Genomic DNA, 20,705 nt, shown 5'->3' on the forward strand with positions numbered 1-20,705 from the left:
CACCTGTACATGCAGTGAAATATGAAAGATACAATAACCCAGTGGGGTGAGTCTTATCCTTGCCATCCTACTCCATTTCCCTACAGAGGAAGCTCTTTCCCAAACCTGTTTGCCAAGAACCACATTCCCTTAATCACATCCACAAACTTGCTGCTGCAGCAGCATCTAGCAGGGGCTGTGTCCTTACTTGTTCTGTGAAGCTCTTAGCAAACTTTTAGGTATTCAAATTATAATATGAAGCTCCTGGTCATTGCCTGGCAACTTAAGTAACAAATCAAAACTGTATTTGCCTGGGGAGGGCGAGGAATTTAGATATACAACAGCTTGCCCAATTATGCAAACTGCTTGAGCAACAACCAGATCTGTTCAGAGAATTGGGAATCAACTGAATGGAGAGACACACTTTGTTAGAAACAGGTTGAGATCATTGGGATTGACACTGAACACTGCCATCCAAAGTCTAGTGCTTTTCCTTACTGTCATTAGAATTGAATTTTTAATCTGTTCTAAGTTCTCTTACTTACTGTTGTCTATTAGCAGACAAGTGGCAGTTTTAATTATATCTTAATTTAAGAGCTTGCATTGTTTTTGATGCAGTTTGGTCACTTATGACATTTTGTTTACACATGTGCATCTACACATACGGACACACAATATTTTCCTTTCAATCATAGGCTTGAATGAGGCAGGGGAGACTGAGTTAAATAGGGAGGGTGCTGATAACTTCACCTCTATTGAGAAATATAGAGCATCAATACAGCTGTCAAGATGAGGAATGGTAGATGTGCAGCGAAATAATTATATGGTAGCACTTAGAGAACTTAAAGATCAAGACACCCACACCCAGTGCCCTGAGGTATTATACAAACATAGTACAAACCCTGAGCGTAGATGGACTGCACTAATGCAAGAAATGACTTGCAAAAGAGAAAGGAAAGCTGTACTGTTACCAGTCACTATTTGCTCCAGTGCAGCATGTCTACACTAGGGGGGTTGCACTAGTGAACTATAACTGCATAGCTACACTGGTGCAAATATTTGCATTGTAGACAAGGCCTTTTCTACTCATAAAAAAAACAGTGACTGAAGATGCTATCCAACACAGATTAGAATGTGCAGAGATGTCCAGCCAAAGTTGCTCTGGTCAACAATGGCTCAGCATCTCCCCACTTAATCTTAGTGCTTAATCCTGGTTTTAATTTAATGCAGTTAGAAACCATCACCTCTGGTAATGCATTCCCCACCCTGTCTTTCCCTGACATTGATCCTTTGGCTCCACCTCCCCTTATGGTCAGACTCCTCAGATGGATTATGGCCACTTCTGATGGCATCCAGGGGACTTGCTAAGAATGTGAAGATGGGCTGTCCCAACAGCATTCTGCCGGATTATCTTGAGTGATCCTATCACAAAATACTGAAGATAAAGGAGCACAGTCCATGTATCAGAATGGGATAAGGGGCATGAATTACCACTTAGAGCAAGCGGCCAAAACTTGGTTTTGAAGTGACCTAGCCAAAACTCCATGAAACACTGAGGTGTCATATCTAGCCTGTGGGATTGGTTTACTTTCCTGATACAGAGATTTCTACCGTGTCTGCAGACAGGCTTTTCCTAAGACCAGATGAATAGGATGTAAAGTATTGCAGGGGACAGAGGGTTCTCTCACAGTTCTCTAACTAGAACAAACAGCTAGCAAAGCCTGGGTGTGGATTAGCACAAATGGCCACAGATGTATTTTTCTGCTTACAGAGCCTAAAGAGACAATGGGGGGAGGGGGAGAGAGAGACAACCCATTAAACTGTTGAGGAAGAGAAGCTATATTTTGTGTCTTTTTAACCTTTAAAATGATTGCATTGAGATACTTCAAGCAGCATAGTAAAATCAGGGTGTCAGCTTTACTCCTATTCCTCTACTATCTATACTTTAATGAAGACACCGTTTTTTAACAGATACAACACATGGACTCCTGAAAAAGAGACTCTGATTTTGTCTTGTTATAATCATTGTTTCAATCTAGCATTTTGCTCTATCAGTAAAATTTATTGAGAAAATAAATGCTATAAAAACCCTAAAATAAATAGATCTGGGTTCTGTGCTCATATTCTAAGTGTCAAACATAAGAGAGCTATCCACAGGTTTGCCACCCTCAAGATTTCCACTCTCTTTTGGTTGTCCTACAAGAGATTCCCCTATCGTTCAATAGTCTGTAGAATGGGCACGACAGTGACATTCTTCAGAAAATGATACTTAATAATTGAGGATTTGTGTATAACAAAAAAGTGTGTTGTGCCTGGCTAATAATTTGAATTAGTTCTATATGGACACAAACACCTGGAGTACAAGGACAGAGGATGTTGATTAAAAAAAATATACTATATTAAAAAAAAAAGACACCTAGAAAGATTTCTGTTAACAGAAGTCTTAGATGGATGAAGAAACCAAGCTAACCAAATAGCACTGGTCACTTACCTGGCTGTATACATTTTGCACACAAAGCATTTTCTAGTCCATAACCAATGCTTCTTGATTAACAAGGGATACAGGGTCCTGTCCAGGCAGTCATCCTGATGAACAAGCCTGGCACAGAGAGGAACAGAATAAGGGCTTGGCTACATTGCATCATTTTATTGTGTCTGAACACCATCACGGACAGTCAGGTTAGAGGACAATGCTGACCAGGAAAAGTCACATTCAGAATTGTGGAACACTGACACAAATCTTAAGACATGAATACTAGTCGCATCATATTGCAGACTCACTATTATGGTCAGTGGTAAAGCTGATCTCCATTAGACATGTAATGCCCTATCCTGGGAGATGTCAAGCGCCACCTAAGAGATGCTCAGTGCAAACCCTAGGTACAGCAGGCTTATGGGAACAAAAGCTTTTTGGCTTCCTCTATAAGTGGGAGAACTGAAGGAGTATTCCTAGCTGCCATACATTGAGCGTTCCTACTGAGGACAACAGGAATGCTCACCAACTCATGGGAGACACTGAGCATCTTGCAGGAGCAGGCTGTTAACAAAAGGCAAAGGAGTGCAGGACATGGGCCAATCCAATATTAGTTTTATGGCTGTTTTATTACACGATGGTCTCTCATTTCCCTTCTGTCTAGCTCCTTGCTTGCTGCAGAGGATTAGGTGCATACAGAATAAAATCTTTTTACTAAGCCAATTCTGCATAAAAATTACACTATTATACTCTAGAAATTATTCTACTTCAGCTTTCTGAAATAGTGTTGATACTGGTGTTTATCAAGCACTCTCTGACATCAGGCTTTGTAAGAGCGAAAGCAAAGCACTTATAGTAACTGCATGAGCACTCCCAAATAGTAATAATTTACCTTATGTCTGTGATGAGAATGATATGCTCACAATCTCCTTGGTGACAGAAGAGGTATGGAAAACCAATTTTGATGGACAAGTCATTAAACGTGTAGTCCTCCATTTTAGCAGTCTGAAGGTTCCCATAGCCTCGATCATGAGATTCTGACCACTCAATAATTGTTCTGAAATTTCATGGACAGACAATAATTAGGATTGCTATGTTAGAAGCTGAAAATGTATGAAAGTTATCTGTGCACCTTGTATTTTAGGTGTGTCAAACGCTTCATCAGGGCACTGATTACAAAAAAAGTTATCAACATTTCTTACATTAGTGTGTAGGGATTTGTTGACTAACACATTTTCAGAGAGTTATACACTGTGCCTTGAGGCTGCCTGGAATCCAATGCCAATCATTTTTCTAAAGAAATCCAAGTAAAGTTGAGGACTTTCCTGGACATGCATGGAAGTCGTGTGTTTTGTGGCACACCAAGCCTCAATCATCTTTTGCACTTATTTCTGACCTCAGCTCACATGTATTTATTTATTGGATTTTTTAGAACACGTTCATCGCTATGAGGTGTTCCACTACCACACGTAGCATTTAGTCACTCTTCTCTGAGCTAGGAAAGTATGAGCATCCTCATTTTGTGAGCAAAGAGTGAGGCACAGAGATTATGCATCTTGCCCAACATTGCACAGCAAGTCTGTGGCACAGTGAGGAACCAAATCCAGCCCTGAGGATTTCTATACTGCCCACCATAATAGCTCAGCTCCCGACAAAGGCCATACGCCCTTCATATAAATATGTATTGATGGTTTAATTCAGTAAGTTTTCAAAATTGAACCACAGTTTGAAATGGTCTCAAAGACACCTCCCATCCCAGCCACCACAGCTCGGCCCATCTCCTTTCTCAGGGATGATCACATAACTTCTCTCTGCCAACTCAGGGAAGTACTTGTGTAGAAAGTATTCAATGTATGCTCAGTAATGGGAGGAAGAGATGAGGGGTTGCTGGCTTCACAAAAATAGCACATTTTTAATTTGTAGTCTAGCTGACAATTGCCCCTCTTTTTTTTTTTTTGGAGACACCCTTTAACAGTCTTTGGGCTTGTCTACATGGCACCTTAGTAGGCTCTACACGGGCATGAAATATAGAGCACTCTAATTGCCCCACATAGACAGTGTTGGCATAAACTAACAGTTACCTAGTGCACACTGACGTAGTCCTGTTTGAAATGGGATTACATCAATGCACACCTTTGAGTTTTCACTGGCAGGGTCTACGTGGGGCAGGTAGAGCGCTCTACAATTCACACCCCTGTAGAGCACACAATGACACTGTGTAGACAAGCCCTTTGTAAATAGTCAGGGCATTTTGAAGTCTAGTCCAGGCAAAACTGCAGCTGCCAATCCTTTTCCCGTCAGAGAACCCATTCCCAAGAAATAAATGGACCCAGCTCATACAGAGGAAGCAGTTTTAGATCTTCAGGAAGATCAGTTCAGTGCTGGGGATGGTTATGGAAGGGGAGGGAAATTAGGGGGTTTTCTAGAAACATCACACATCAGCAGCAGAATCAGTCAAGTTTCTCTTCTCTTCCCTAAGGATCTCCTCCCACTGAGGGACTGTTTATACTGTACCTGCTCAGATCTCTGCACTCTGAGTGCCTTTTATCGTTGTAAAAAACGCCTTCAAAATAAAAGAAAGCAGATTTGTAGAGATCCTTGGACAGAGAGAGAGAGAGAGAGAGACAAAGTTAGTACTACAAACAAAAATAGATTAAACAACAGAAACCTTGCAAAATGAAGCTTATTTGTGGTGCACTTTATGTACGTACATTATATTTGGCTGTATCATTCTGTCAGTTTTTAAGCAGAGCTTCCCATTGGGGAGTTCGGCTTAAATATTGATGTCACAATATGGCTTGTTGCAGAGTCACTGGCTACAGTGTGTGATTTCTGAAAACAATACAGAACTAAAAATTAGGGCAGAGTTACTCTGTTGACGGCAAACTGATCATGCTGATATGTTATCTACTGTATGATCTTTCTTTTCTTATTATTTCCCCATTCTGCTATTCACAGATTTCTAAAAACCCATGAGCATCTTTTACAGAATTTAGACACAACTCTCCAAGTTCTAAAAACTAGCAAGGTCAGAGCAGGCCATGCACAAGACCCACTGTTCCCCAGGATGACAAGTCATCAACTCTATTGCAATCCTGCACCAAAACATAAATTAAAGGTGGCCATGTGGCAATAGTGACTACTCACACCTCCATAAACAAGACAGACGTGCTGTTCTGGAAGGTCAAATCATCTCCCTTTTTGGTGCTCTGAAGAGATCCAGCAACCCACAAAATGCTCTCTTAATTACACAATTTGTCACACAGAGACAGGCCATTTGTACCACACATTTTCTCACAGAGGTTAATTAATGTTTTATGCCATTCATATCAGCATTAATGGGGCTCACAGAATTTCGCATCACCAGAAATTACTGAAGCTAGCCAATGAGTATCCACTATTTATGCAACAAGTTCTGTGACAAGGCGGTGTAGATTAACTCTTATATAAAAGAGCGAGCTCCTTTGCTAAACTCTTTCATATCAACTAGGAAAAGAAACAAATTAAAAAAGAGGAAAAAACGATTTGGCAAAATAACCATGTGCTATTCTGTTAATCAGCTGCGCTTTACAATACATTGAGAGCTGTACACGTGGACAGGCTAAAATTAGCAGCAAGTAGTATTTATATGAATAGAAAATACAGTCATATCATAAAGCTTTTTTTTATTATGGGTTTGGGAACTTAAAACAATAGAAAGTAGACAAAAGGAAATAGATTAACCTCACAAATATATAGCTTAAAGTCAATGAAGAGCCTGCACAAGGGCTCTCTCTCTATAGAGATGTTTATATATACACACACACACACCTCTACCTTGATATAATGCGACCCTATATAATGCGGGTTTGCATACAACACGGTAAAGCAGCGTGTTAAGGGTGCCGGGCTGGCCGTGGCCGAGGGGTTGGATAAAGGGCAGAGGGTCTCGGGGGCGGTCAGGGGCTTCCCCCCACCCCGCCAGGGTCTGGGAGACAGGAGTTGTGGGGGGGCACTTTTGGGGGCCCTGCAGATTAGCGGGGGGGCTGAGAGCAACCCGCTCTGCTTCCCTCGCCCCGGCCCCAGCCGTGTCGCTCGGGGGAGGGGGCTTAGGTGAAGGGATCCCCCCCCGTACTCACCGGCAGCGGCAGAAGCGGAGCAGCCCGGCTCCAGCCCGCTCCACTCCGCCAGCTCCCAGCCGCGTCGCTCCGCTTCCCACCGCATGTGAGTGTGGGGGGCGTCCTTTCCCCAACCTCCCTGCACTCACCAGCAGCAGGAAGTGGAGCAGCCCGGCCCCAGCCAGCTCCACTCCGCCAGCTCCCAGCCACTGCGCTCCACTTCCTATCGCAGGTGAGTGCAGGACCTTTCCCCAGCCCCTCCCCCCGCCCCCCCAGCGACACGGCTGGGGCCAGAGCAAGGAAAGAGGAGCGGGCTGGGGCCGCGTCACTCCGCTTCCCGCCGCGGGGGGGGGGGGACGTCCCTTCCCCAACCTCCCCGCACTCACCGACAGCGGGAAACTAAGCGCCACGGCTGGGAGGTGGCGGAGTGGAGCGGGCTGGGGCCGGGCTGCTCCGCTTCCCGCTGCTGCCGGTGAGTGCCTGTCAGGGGGCGGGGTGTATGGATAGGGGTCGGAGCAGTCAGGGGACAGGGGCGTTAGGTAGGGGTGGGGTCCTGGGGGTGATTAGGGACGGGGGTCTCTGGAGGGGGTGGTCAGGGAACAAGGAACAGGGAGGGCCAAAGCAAGTTTGATATAACGCAGTCTCTCCTGTAACACGGTGAGATTTTTTGTCTCCCAAGGACTGCATCGTATCGGGGTAGAGGTGTATTATTAAGAAACAGCAGGAACCACTGCATAAGTAAGGCAGATGCCAATTTCCCCTTAGGAGCATCCCACAGTAAATTATAGATTACTTTTTGGAGAAGCTGGGGTTATTTTTTAAATAATCATTTAAATGGGGACAGAGAAAGGTAGTCTTTTATCCACATTCGAAACTTTAAGCACTGATGTATTCATTCTCAGATTAATACCTTTTTAATTTACAAAGGTAAAATTAAAGAAAGGAGAAGGCTGCTTTGGGATGTTAGCCGGACTCTACATGGAAACGTATTTTAAGAATGTAGCTCTTCAAATAATTTTGTTGTGGTTTAGGAATGTTTTACATATATGTTACATATGCAGTTGTGCATAGGTATAATATACAATAATGTATGTATACTTTGTGTGTATATGCATGTGTTAACTGTAATTTTAAGAAGTCACAATAAGTGCAAAGTGTGTGGTTTTTCCATATTTTAATTGCCAAGTAAAACAGAAGAGCTGATGTCTCACTCTGACAGGCATCTGGTGACTTCTGGCAAATAACTTTAGCTGTAATGGTTATGTTCTAGTGCTCAGAAACATGTGAGGCATTTCATAGACCCTAGTAATAGTTAAACACTCATTTTTTATCTTCAAAGCATTCTGAAATTTATACTAGTGCATCTTCTAGCCATGCATCTCAAAAAGCATTCCCCAAAGGTCAGTAAATCTCTCTCAGATTACAGATGTATCCTGGTATTAAATTTGGCCTCCCACCATGATATCTGGATACTCACAGAATTATGTAATCCAACTGCACCATTGCATTGCACTGTTGCTGGGGAAAAAAACAACCAAACACAAACACATACACCCTCATCCCCTTTACATTAGATGATTGTACCTTGCTAATATGCTCTGGTGCTTGGTCAGGGTGGCTGCTGAACTCACCACCCATCTGAAGGTCGCTGACACAGGAAATGGAGTCTCTGAGCTCAGTGAGTTTTTGACTGCCCAACACAATCACTGTCTGATAAGGTTTGTGATCTTTATGCTACAAAAGAAACAGTGAGCAGCCTTCAGTTAACAACAGGGCCAGAATGTCTTTACCACCAGCACTGCTACAGAATGCCTAACTGGGGTCATTAGCACCACAAGGCCTAACTCCTCCCCATAAAAGGCTGACATCAGCTTTCCACAGCCCCTGTAAAGCCACCGCCAGTTTTTACAACAAAGGAACTAATTTGAAGCACAGACTCTAAGCTTTTCATGGCTGCAAGTAACTAGGGCTGCCAACCCTCCAGGATTGTCCTGGAGTCTCCAGGAATTAAAGATTAATCTTTAATTAAAGATTATGCCATGTGATGAAATCTCCAGGAATTCATCCAACCCAAGTTGGCAACCCTACAAGTAATCTGAGTACAACTGTTGGCCAGACCCACAGAAAGTACGTTAGTTCTAAATGCTACACATTCTGATCTGCAGTAAAACTATGAAGTTACTACTGAACCATTAAGAAAAGACTGCAACTTTTACAACTACCACCTGGAATCACAGAAAGCCAGTCTCTGGCAGCCTTTGAGTGTGATTTATGGTATGCTTATACCGGGTCTAGGACCTCCAATTTGGATAAATTGTAATAGCACCTACAGGCTAACTGATAAATAAGAACGCTCAGTCTTGTGTAGCATCTTACTCCTTGTATGATCCCACTGATTTCAGTGAGACTACTTGTGGAGTGAGACACTATTCAAGGTGGGGAAATGTATCAGACTCTAACCCAGAGAATTTTTAATACCAACCTTCTGAAATATGACAGGATAAAAGATGTTCAGAGTTAGGAAAAGTTCTCCTTCCTCAATTAGATTTGCTGGATCTTTTGGCTTCTTTCCAATTGCATGAGACTCCTAGGAAGATAAAATTTTAATACATATGTCCGAGTGCATTCTACTGCAAATTGTACAATGGTCCAGAAACTAAACATGGGAGAAGTGTGCGAAAACAAGAGACTCTTGCTAATGATGTACATGATTTGAGGCCTCTTTACTCAATCCAAATGTCAAGCAAATCCAAACCAAGAATCCAGCCCCACCATGCCTCTTATCCTCAGGCACTACCTCCTATAGTACAAACTAGCATGTTCTGGATACGAGCTGAAAGCATTTTTGTTATGCTCTTTCCTTAAGATGAAACCCCAGCTGTCAAACAGAATAAGGAAGGTAATTTCTCCCTTCTCTAACAACCAGTCTCCCCAAACAGTTGGGGAGCGTTGCCCCAAATGAAAACAGACTTCTGGCTGAAAAAGGATTTCACTGCAATCCGGCCACCACAAAGTGCTCTTTAGCTTTAATAGCAGAGATGCTTTCTGCTGCTGTAGCCCTGTGCAGAGATAACTGCTAGTCCTTGAAGTACAAGCTAATTGGACTATCACTGGAGTCTCTTTTGCTAATGTAAACAAAACTCAGACTGTCTAGTATGTTTTACTTTCAATAATAAATTCCATTGGAACTACTGACATTGCCGTATTAGAGCATCAATTGCCGTACATGTGCCTTCTTTTTAAAGAGCTTGGCTTGCAAGACTGCTGAGTAGCTCCTACTGTTTTCTAGAAAATATCTGTGCCAACTCATTACCCCCAATTTGTTTTTGATTTGTTTCTTATGTATACTACACAATGTTAACATACACACACACACACACACACACACACAGAGGACAAGGCAAGAGGAGGCAGCAGTGTTAAGTGCGTGTAAGTGCAGGAGGGCCACACAGGACAATTCCTAACTCTCATAATGTTTGGTGTTTTTCTTGTATAATCAATTGATTCCAGGAGCTGGAAATTTAGGATAATTTCACCTTTCATTAAAAAAAAAAAAAAAAGAAAGAAAAAAAAAAGTCTCTGTCCATTATGGTTGTGGATATTTTTGTTTTAAATTAAAGAGGAGGTCGTGACACCATCCCATGACTCCTGAGCTCTAGGCATTGCCTATAGTGCAGGGGTTCTCAAACTTTTGTACTGGTGACCCCTTTCACATAGCAAGCTTCTGAGTGCAACCCCCCCCCCTATAAATTAAAAACACTTTTTATATATTTAACACCATTATAAATGCTGGATGGAGGCAAAGCGGGGTTTGGGATGGAGGCTGACAGCTCGCGACCCCCCATGTAATAACCTCGCGACCCCCTGAGGGGTGCTGACCCCCAGTTTGAGAACCCCTGCTATAGGGCCTATGCCTTAATCGTATTATATGTCTGTACAGCACCCAGCACATTGGGGCTCCCATATAAAACAGAAACCATGTTATTATCATCATCAGTAATATTCTGATAATGCTTAGAAGCCTCAGCCAAGATTAGAATCCCATTGTGTCAGGGACTCTACAAACACAGTGAGAGACAGTCCCTGCCCCAAAAGTGTTGCAGTGTGGGCTACCCACTTATAGGAGCATATGTCATCTTAGTCATTGTTTGCAAACTCATAGTACAACAGTGTGAATGATATAGTTGGCTTCACCAGCAAATCAAAAACACAAAGCAAAGGAAGTCCTTGAGAGCTGTTTTCTTGACAGGGTTCAATTGTCTTGAGGGTCTGGGAGGAGAAGAGGGGAAAATCTTACCATCTCATAAGTAAATGTTTCTTGTCTGCAAGTGCGATCTACAATTATGGTTTCTTCTCGCCTCTCCAGGGCCTTCTTTCTAATTCTTGATAGGGTAGAGGGCAACAAGAGAGAGAGACAAGGCAAAATGGCATTATAAAGCATGCTGTTTAGTGTAACTAGGTACATTTTAAAACGACATGGGAACTGCAATGCTGGTTTAAAATGGAAAAGACTAAACACTTCCAGAGAGATGAGGCTTGGCCAACTGGTTAATTGACCAGTTGAATAACATCAACTGACCAGTCAGTTGACCACCTGTTATTTGACCATGGTCAAATATTGTCAAATATTCCATAAATAATGTTCTGATGTAGGCAGCAGCCTATCTTTTTGGTTACATCATGGTGTAGTAAGCCTACATAAATGTCTTGATTACTCACTTTACTTTATGATAATGCCACCTGTTCAGAAAAACTAATTGAACTAATTGAAAGTTGAGCATCTAGATTGGCTGAAATCTTTTAGAACAAACATTGTATGTCTGTCTGTCTTTATATATCAAACCATCAATGTACTTGGCAGTTTACAAAGAACATTAAATAGGTTAAGATCCAGGATGGAATCCATGAAGGGACTTAGGCGTTACAATGCTGAGCATTACAGTACCTAACTTTCAAACACCTGGAAAATCAAAAGACCAACACTGTGGTCCACAAGGCCAAGTTAAATACCTATGCTCCCTATACAATAAAAGGGAAGAGAGAGGTGCCTATGAATGCGATCCACAAAAGGCAGCATGCTAGGCAGGGAGCCACCGAAGCTAGCTGAAGAGCAATGCTGACAAGAGGGGTATGTGCTAGGCCCCCCCCCTCTTGGAGTTAGGGACCTAAATCCAGGCTGCAAGGAAATACCTGCCTCTCCTAGTCATCCACGAATGGGAACCCGCTGCACTGACTCGGTGACTTAGATGCCTAACACATTTCCTGAACCAGTGAATTAGTTAGGCAGCTGCCTCGTTCCACGCAAAACAGCTGGAGGGAGAAGAGGTCGTGCCCACCCTATAACGTTTAGCCCAGTGGTTAGAGCATTCACTTGGGATGCATAAGAACATAAGAACATAAGAAAGGCCGTACTGGGTCAGACCAAAGGTCCATCTAGCCCAGTATCTGTCTACCGACAGTGGCCAATGCCAGGTGCCCCAGAGGGAGTGAACCTAACAGGCAATGATCAAGTGATCTCTCTCCTGCCATCCATCTCCATCCTCTAACGAACAGAGGCTAGGGACACCATTCTTACCCATCCTGGCTAATAGCCATTTATGGACTTAGCCACCATGAATTTATGCAAGAGACCCAGATTCAATTTCCCCGCCCCCCCTGCCAGAGGGAGAGAAAGGATTTGAATAGGGGTCTCACATCTCTTAAGATGCTTTAACCACAGGCTACAGAATATTCTGAAGTGGAGGCGCTCTTAGTCTGCCCTGTTGAAACTGTTCCGCTGTGGATAAATAATGAAAGAATGACTGGAGCAGGGGGACTGGATGTCAGGTCTCTCACCTCCCAGGTGGGTGCCCTAACCATTGGGCTACAGAGTCATTCTCTCTCTCATAGTTATAGAAATCCAAACTACTTCTGTTCAGTCTCATTTAAACAAGAATATAAAGTGAAATTGGAAGTAGAAAATGATGGAGTCTGGTATTTTCTTTGATGCAATCCTATTTATTTTCCAAGGAATGTACAAAGTCGTGTGTCTGAAATCAGGAGGAACCAAGAACAAATGGAGCAGTTTCTTAGCGTACAGCCTCAACACCTGACCCAAAAGCTGTCTCTAGCTTTTTCCAGGTCACACTGTGCTTATAGGCTGCTGGTTCACCAGGCCCACTCTCTGATCTGTGTCTTTTGCCTTCGCTCACACACCCCTCAGCAAAACCCCTCTGTCCACTCAGTCCAAAGCTTCTGGGTGGGTTCACAACCCCCTTTTGTTTTACCTGGTGGATTTCTGATTAACTCAGTCTCTCAGTTATGTTAATTGAAGGATGCATTCACATCCAAACTCAAAGAGGTATTAACAACCCATAACAAGGTTTCACCCAGCTCATAACTATATTAAATATGTGTGTTCACATAGTTAATATTAACACACATTAATTTTCATTATATGTGCATGTATATTTACCTGCAGGCTTTTCCAGATGTGTTATTTTCAGTAGCAAGACCCACCAACACTAATTCTAACTATAAGCCACAGATTGCATTTTCTTTGTTCTAGACAGGCAAAAAGAATGTCAAGTACCATCAATGAATCAAGGTTTGTGTTGGCCAAGTGTGGGATAATTTAATCAAGGTTTAAAGTGGACCAGAAGTGCTGGGTTTGTTACTACCACATGATGGCATTTTAGCAATTTAGGGCTCAGAGTGTTGTGATCTGGTTACAACCTAGGAACTGCTTCTTTGGACATAGCAACATAACCATCCTATCACCAGGGATTAGCATGCCTCAGACCCACCTTGCACTCTGGGGAATTCTCTCTCCCACCTTTGTGTCAGGTCCACTTTATTATTCATATTTAGCTTCCTGTTTCCTGAGCATTTGATGTTCCTAAAATCTCATGCTTCAGGGCTTCAGCTGGTCACCTGTCAGAAAGGGATTGATTACCCCTTGACCCCCACTGTAGGTGTGGTTTGTTTGTCTCTGTAGCATTAGAGATGGCCACAGTTGTCGATGGAACCCTGGACGGAATAAGCCAGTACTCTGAGGTGGTACTGAGGATTTTCTCTTCAGTGCTTGGTTGGCTGGCTCTTGCTCACACACTCAGGCTCTAACTGGTGAGACTGGCAGTGACCTTGGGGTTTTTTGCCTTCCTCTGCAGGGTGGGGTGTAGATCTCTTGACAGGGTCACCCGGGAATAGCTCACTTAATTCCCTGTCATTGAAGGGTCCTCAGGCAATGTCACACCTCAGTCCCTCCTGTTCTCTGTCTATGGCACACAATAATTTAGCCTCCTGAGGCCTATAATATTTTGGTCTAATTTTAGCGGTTAGGTTTAGTATGTGGTTGCTGGGTGGTGTTGGTGGCCTGTGATTTGCAGAAAGTCAGTCTAGATAATTTGGTGGTCCTCTCTGGCCTCATGCTCTAAGCATCTCTAAAAGTCAGTCCAAAAGCATCTGGTGTTAAAGCTCAGCAGCCATATCAGAATCTCGTGTACTATAACGGATAGTCTTTATTAAATGAGATCCTTCAATGCAGATGGCATGAAAAATCTCTTTTTTTACTCCAGAATTCTTTAAAGCACGTAAAGCAGTGGGTTGGTGCAACCTACGCTCCCCTAAGATGATTTCCAGATCTTTAATGTATTACTAGAAACTGCCCAGCAGTTACACCATTGCCTGAATGACAAACACATTATGGTACTATAGCAGTTAAAGAATTTATCTTATCCAGGTTCTGATAATGGCATCAAAATCCAACATACCGAAGAGTTACTAGGCTGCTGTCTTCAGAAATAATCTCTGGATCTTCTTCTTTATCAGGGGACTTTAACATGTCAATACTGAAAATAAGAACAGCTGTTATATATTTTTTCATTCTTTCATAATTAAAAATCAATTAAGCTATTCAACAAAATATATACAAGCAGTCCTCTACTTTATGACATTCGATTTACGACAAACGGCACTAACGGCGTTTCTGAATTGACACCGATTCGACTTACAACAATTGGTTTTGACTTTACGATGCTCGGTCCCGCAATGGAATGGATTGCGGTTCCGAGTTACGACGTTTCGACTTACGAAGCAATTTTAAGGAACCAATCGTGTCGTAAGTCCGAGGACTGCCTGTATAGACAAAACACCAGGAAACAGTTATTTATATTGTAAAGATCTAAATGAACAGCTAAAACAGGGTAAAAGGACGGTTTATGGTCAAGACACAGGACTGGAAGCCAAGAGATCTGGGATCTGCACCTCACTCTGCCACAGACTGTGCATGTAAACTTGGCCAAATTGTTTAATCTATGCCTCAGTTTCCCAATCTGTAAACTAAGGGATGTACTACTTACCTATTTTACAGATGTGTTGCAAAGGTAAATGTGTTACTGCTTATGAAGTTTTTTGAGCTCCTGGGAGGAAAAAGGCCACAGAAGTGCAAAGGATTATTAGTTCGAGCTGCGTAAGGGCCAGGGTGGAAGTGACACTCTTGGAGAAGAACCACCCCTTGATTCCCTGTTCACCCTGAGCAGCAAGACATCTTCCATAATGAACACAGCCTGTGGAAAATGTGGGAAGAGGAATGATTTTTATGCCCCCCCCCCCAGTGCTGGCTCTCCCCAAGAGCCACGTGCCCAGTATTGTCCTGGAACACTGAATTCCCCTGCATCTGCAGCTACTCACCATTTTGGGGGACTTGTGGGTCATGTGTGCTTGCCTGGGGTCAGCCAGTTAGTGATAGGTATGTGAATAGTGGTTGTGTTTTAAAACACTGATACAGTGGTCTGTGTGTTGCAAATAATATTGCTTCTGTAAAATGTTGCATTTTGGCTTCGCATATATGGCTTTGGGAGCCCAGCCTCTCTCTGTGTTATCGCCAGCTGAACGGCTGCGCAGAATTAGAAAGCGGCCACGAAAAAGTAGAGAGGATCTTCTCCATGATGTCATGCTGCACTCCATGGCAGAAAAACAAGAAATGAAGGAGTGGCGGGACAGCGAGCAGAGAGAACGAAAGGAGAACGTGGTGCGCCGGAACGAAGCCACGGAGCGGCTCTTAAACATTATGGAGCGCCAAGCGGACACGCTTCAGGCGCTCCTAGCCACTGCAAACCGAGCAACTCTGTGCCTGCCCTCCCATGCAGCCGCTGTCACAAAACTCTTTCCCATGCGCCCCACACACACCGCCAACACACTCTTGTCAACATCCTTGCTCCAGTCAGTACCCGCTGCATTCCACACCTGCCCAGTCACAGTCCAGCCCTGCGGACTCCCAGTACCCACTGCACTCAACACCCATCCCCCTCTGCAGTCTAGCCCTGCTGAAGTACAGTATTCACCGCACTGTACTCCAAAGGACAAGGTTGCATAGGATACCTGCATAGGATATACAAATCTTTATTCGTCCTGGGACCCCGCCTCCTCCTGGGACCCTCCCTTCCCCCATCCCCCTCAATGCTGATGTGTTTTTTTGTTTGTCTCTCTCCTCCAGTTGTTGTTTTTTAATAAAAACTGTTTTGGTTTGAAAGCAATCTTTATTCCATTAACTGAAAGGAAAGCAACAGACAATTTTCTTAAACCTTCACAGTGCATCGTCTGCACCAATCACAATCACCTAGCATTACAAGCACTGCACTCCCAAGCATAGCAACAAATATTAGTGGCTTTCAGCTTCAAATTGCTACCTCTGGACAGCCCTGATCCTTATGACCCTGCACTGCGCTACTCTAATAGCCCTCGTCTCTGGCTGTTCAAATTCAGCGTCCAGGCACTGAGACTCAACGGTCCAGCTTTCACCCTTCCCTTCACAAATATTATGGTGTACACAGCACGTGGCTATAAGCATAGGAATATGGTCATCGGCCAGGTCCAGCCTCCCATATAGGCAGCACCAGCGAGCCTTTAAATGGCCAAAAGCACACTCAACAGTCATTCTGCACTTGCTCAGCCTATTGTTGAACCGTTCCTTGCTGCTGTCAAGGTTCCCCGTGTATGGCTTCATAAGCCACAGCATTAAGGGGTAGGCAGGGTCTCCCAGGGTCACAATGGGCATTTCGACTTCCCCTACAGTGATCTTCTGGTCTGGGAAGAAAGTCCCTGCTTGTAGCTTCCTGAACAGGCCAGTGTTCCAAAAGATGCGAGCATCATGCACCTTTCCGGACCAGCCTGTGTTAATATCTGTGAAACGCCCATGGTGATCCACAAGCGCCTGGAGAACCATCGAGAAATACCCCTTCCGATTAATGTACTCGGTGGCTAGGTGGTCTGGTGCCAGAATTGGAATATGCGTGCCATCTATCGCCCCTCCGCAGTTAGGGAAGCCCATTTGTGCAAAGCCATCCACGTCACACACGTTGCCCAGAGTCACGGTCTTTCGCAGCAGGATGCGATTAATGGCCCTGCACACTTCCGTCAACACAAGGCCAATGGTAGACTTTCCCCACTCCAAACTGGTTAGCGACTGATTGGTAGCAGTCTGGAGTAGCCAGCTTCCACAGTACAATCGCCAAGCGCTTCTCCAACGACAGGGCAGCTCTCATTCTCATGTCCTTGCACTGCATGGCTGGGGCGAGCTCATCACACAGTCCCATGAAAGTGGCTTTCCTCATCTGAAAGTTCTGCAGCCGCTGCTTGTCATCCCAGATGTTCATGACGATGTGATCCCACCACTCACTGCTGGTTTCCCGAGCCCAAAAGCATTGTGCCACTGTTGTCAGCACCTCCGTGAATGCCACAAGCAATTCATGTCGTAGCTACTACGTGTGGCAAGATCAACGTCGGACACCTCTTGCCTTTGTAGTTTAAGGAATAACTCCACTGCCACTCACGTGTTAGTAAGAGCAAGCAGCATATTGGTCATCAGTTTGAGATCCATTCCTGCAGACCGAAGAGGCGGAGCGCGCAATACACAAACCGTTGAAAGATGGCGCCAAATGCAGATGGAAGCACAGGGATTGCTGGGTTGGGAAGCAATGCATCACAGGGCTTTGGGACAGGACCCTGTATGCCCGGCGACCCCCTCCGCCTTCCCACAATACTTAGTGGCAGAAGCGGAAGAGATGCTCTGTGGGATAGCTGCCCAGAGTGCACCATTCCAAATACCGATGCAAGTGCCGAACACACTATTGTGTAGGCAGCTGAAAACGTGAACACACAACAGTGGTTTCCCTTCAGTGCTCTCTGAGCAGCAATGTAACTGCTGGCGAAGAAACTCTGCCAGTATAGACATACCCTAAGGCTAATAAGCAGTGAAGATAAGGATTTTGCACACTCTTCTGAATAAAGATCGCTCTGAAAGTTTGCCTTTCAAAATGTTTAAGTGCTCAAGCACTTGCATGTGTAAGATACTTGTAGGAATTTTCTGGTGGCTTCACCATTGCCATTATTATTAGCTAAAAGCATTACAACACTTTATAGTCTCTTTTAGTTAATAAGAGCCTTTTATGCTCAGGAACTATTCCTGTCCTGCTCAGGTTGACAAATGGAGGAGCATGTGGCTCTCTATCCATACAGCAGGTACAGTAGTCACAGTGCAAGTTTCCCTATACTGTTAGAATGCCTCAAACTTGACTAGGAGCGGTCATCTCTAAGAGGGAAAAAGTAATTCAGTTTTCATTACCATTCAATCTTTGGTGCCACTGCAAAAACTGGCAATAATAGGTCTAGTCCAGGGGTCGGCAACGTTCGGCACGCGGCTCGCCAGGGTAAGCACCCTAGCGGGCCGGGCCAGTTTATTTACCTGCTGACGCGGCAGGTTCGGCCGATCGCAGCCCCCACTGGCCGCGGTTCGCCGTCCCGGGCCAATGGGGGCGGCAGGAAGCCGCAGCCAGCTCATCCCTCGCCCGCGCCGCTTCCCGCCGCCCCCATTGGCCCGGGACGGCGAACCGCGGCCAGTGGGGGCTGCGATCGGCCGAACCTGCCGCGTCAGCAGGTAAATAAACTGGCCCGGCCCGCTAGGGTGCTTACCCTGGCGAGCCGCGTGCCGAACGTTGCCGACCCCTGGTCTAGTCTATACACCTTGTCCTAAAAATTTCCCACCCACCGCAGGTACTAGCCACAAGTGACTATTGGAAATGCAACCACCAGGTGCATTGACCTGCTCCATGCATAGAGACACAACATGGTAGTTAAAACACTGACAGCCACTTGACTGTAGTTTTCCCACCTTTGCTACACCGATGGAACTACATCTCTGGTAGAAAAGAGGGTACATTAAAAAAAAAAAAAAATCTAGTGTAGACACAGCAAAGGAGGACAATTATTATGGGCAGTTTCTTTTGATTGGCACAAAGTTTTACATAGGCCAATGAACAGCTGTCTTACAGCAAAGGGCTCTCTGTCACTACTAACCTCAATCAGATTTGAGCCAGTATCTTAGAAGTGAAAGGCTCCATATTGAGTTACTGACCTCCATACTATCCAGTCCTCCAGTACTGAGACTCTGCTAGACTAAGGATTTATTTGTTATTTTGCTTGCTGTGTATGAAGTCTGCTGAGTTCAGCATGTATGATCTTAAAATTATAGAAAGTATCTGTGAGATGTTATATAATATAGCATTCTCCTTGTTTGTTCAAGGGCTAAGGCATGAGACAAAGTGAAACTGACCGTTAATGGATTGTAACATAAAAGAAAAAAAATTGGAATTGACTGGTCTAGTTTTCTTGTACAAGCTGACAAAAATGAAGAACTGAGTTATTAACCACAGAGAAAAATCATACATTAAAGTCTTTATGGTATCCCTTTAAACTTCAGAGAGTGTATGTTATTTATGCTAGCAAAGCCTCTATTTAATGGAGTAGCACTGGCTGTAAGCTTTTAGTCAGTGCTGGCTGCAACATCAGACTCACTTCTTCCTGCTACAATACATGCTGATAATCTCTTCCTAACAGCCGGGTTTAACTACTAACGATACACAACAAAGAAATCCAATTGTTATCAAACATGAAGACTCTTGTGTAGAAACATCTTTCCATAGAAGTAAAGTTTTGGTTCTGGTCAGATGCCTTAATTGTAATAACCCAGTTTATGGTATTTTATATTAATTTGAGATGATTTTGGTTTACTTCACCATAGGTAACAAATTCTCTTGAGGTTCTTATGATCCATCAGTATGGCAATAACTTTAACTCTTCCACTCTCCTGTGTGTTACCCCATAGACAGAATCGTTCTTTTCAAGTTGATAAGACAGGGGGATACATTTACAAGCACCTTTTGAAAAGAAAATTTCAGTGATTAGTTATAGTGTCTTGGAATCAGACTGGGATTCAGTCTCTCAGTCTGGTCCCTGGTTCCCCCCTTGCTTGCGGCCGCATTGGCTCTATACCTGATGCAGATTACTTCCCCCGCAGCACCAACCCATCTGTATCAGCTAGCGCAGTGATTCTCAAACTGTGGCTCACAACCCTGTTTTAATGGGGTCGCCAGGGCTGACTTAGACTTGCTGGGGCGCAGGGCTGAAGCCGGAGCCCCACCGCCCAGGGCCCAAGCTCCACCGCCCAGGGCCCAAGCCGAAGCCTGAGGACTTTAGCCCTGGGCGGAGGGTTTCAGTTATAGGCCCCTTGCCTGGGCTTCGGCTCTCCCGGGCGGTGCAGCTCACGTTTCAGTCTCCCATCCTGGGGTCATGTAGTAGTTTTTGTTGTCAACAGGGTCGCGGTGCAATGAAGTTTGAGAACCCCTGAGCTAGCGTGTTGGAAAGGGGACGGAATCATAACTGTATCCCTTCCTCACCTACTTGCACAGGAGCGAGGAATAAGTGGCCCCACAGAAGCTGCTCCCCATCTCCTCTGCACAGACTGGTGATATGGATCAAAGGACACTTGAATGGGTGAGTAAGGCTGCTCACAATTAAGCCCTTAGGTAGCTGGTAAATCTATATTAAAAACAATGCTTAAGACAGTTTTCTGGTCAGTACTCAGTATTTCCACTTAATGAATAGCAGCTGGATCTCTCTGAAAGCTGCCGTTTTGCTAATTCTTCCTTAGAATGCACTTCTTAATGGGAAGTAGCTAGCGCTACAGGAGAGTATCTGAATTAATAAAAATAAATGTTTGCAGTTGCTGAAAGCTAAAGGATTTTTTAAATTCCCCTCCCCCACAACCAATATCCTCGCCCCTCCCTTCACAGAGTTTATCTTGCAACTTTGAAAGTCTCCGGTTTCCCATTCACTCCAAT

General features: G+C 44.3%; 1 protein-coding gene across 2 annotated transcripts in view; it reads right to left on the reverse strand.

Moving 5' to 3' along the window:
• Window positions 1-20,705, reverse strand: part of SNAPC3 (small nuclear RNA activating complex polypeptide 3) — a 56,378-nt gene that overhangs the window by 24,968 nt on the left and 10,705 nt on the right. For both annotated transcript variants that reach the window (XM_065406058.1, XM_065406057.1), the window contains exons 2-8: window positions 14,301-14,378; window positions 10,847-10,931; window positions 9,032-9,136; window positions 8,134-8,283; window positions 4,967-5,049; window positions 3,345-3,509; window positions 2,471-2,578 (exon numbers count right to left, since the gene is read on the reverse strand). In XM_065406058.1, the coding sequence (XP_065262130.1) occupies window positions 2,471-2,578; window positions 3,345-3,509; window positions 4,967-5,049; window positions 8,134-8,283; window positions 9,032-9,136; window positions 10,847-10,931; window positions 14,301-14,378 (774 nt within the window). The remainder of the gene's footprint in view (window positions 1-2,470; window positions 2,579-3,344; window positions 3,510-4,966; window positions 5,050-8,133; window positions 8,284-9,031; window positions 9,137-10,846; window positions 10,932-14,300; window positions 14,379-20,705) is intronic.

Source organism: Emys orbicularis, chromosome 6 (assembly GCF_028017835.1).
Source record: "Emys orbicularis isolate rEmyOrb1 chromosome 6, rEmyOrb1.hap1, whole genome shotgun sequence".
NCBI classification, from domain to species: Eukaryota; Metazoa; Chordata; order Testudines; family Emydidae; genus Emys; species Emys orbicularis.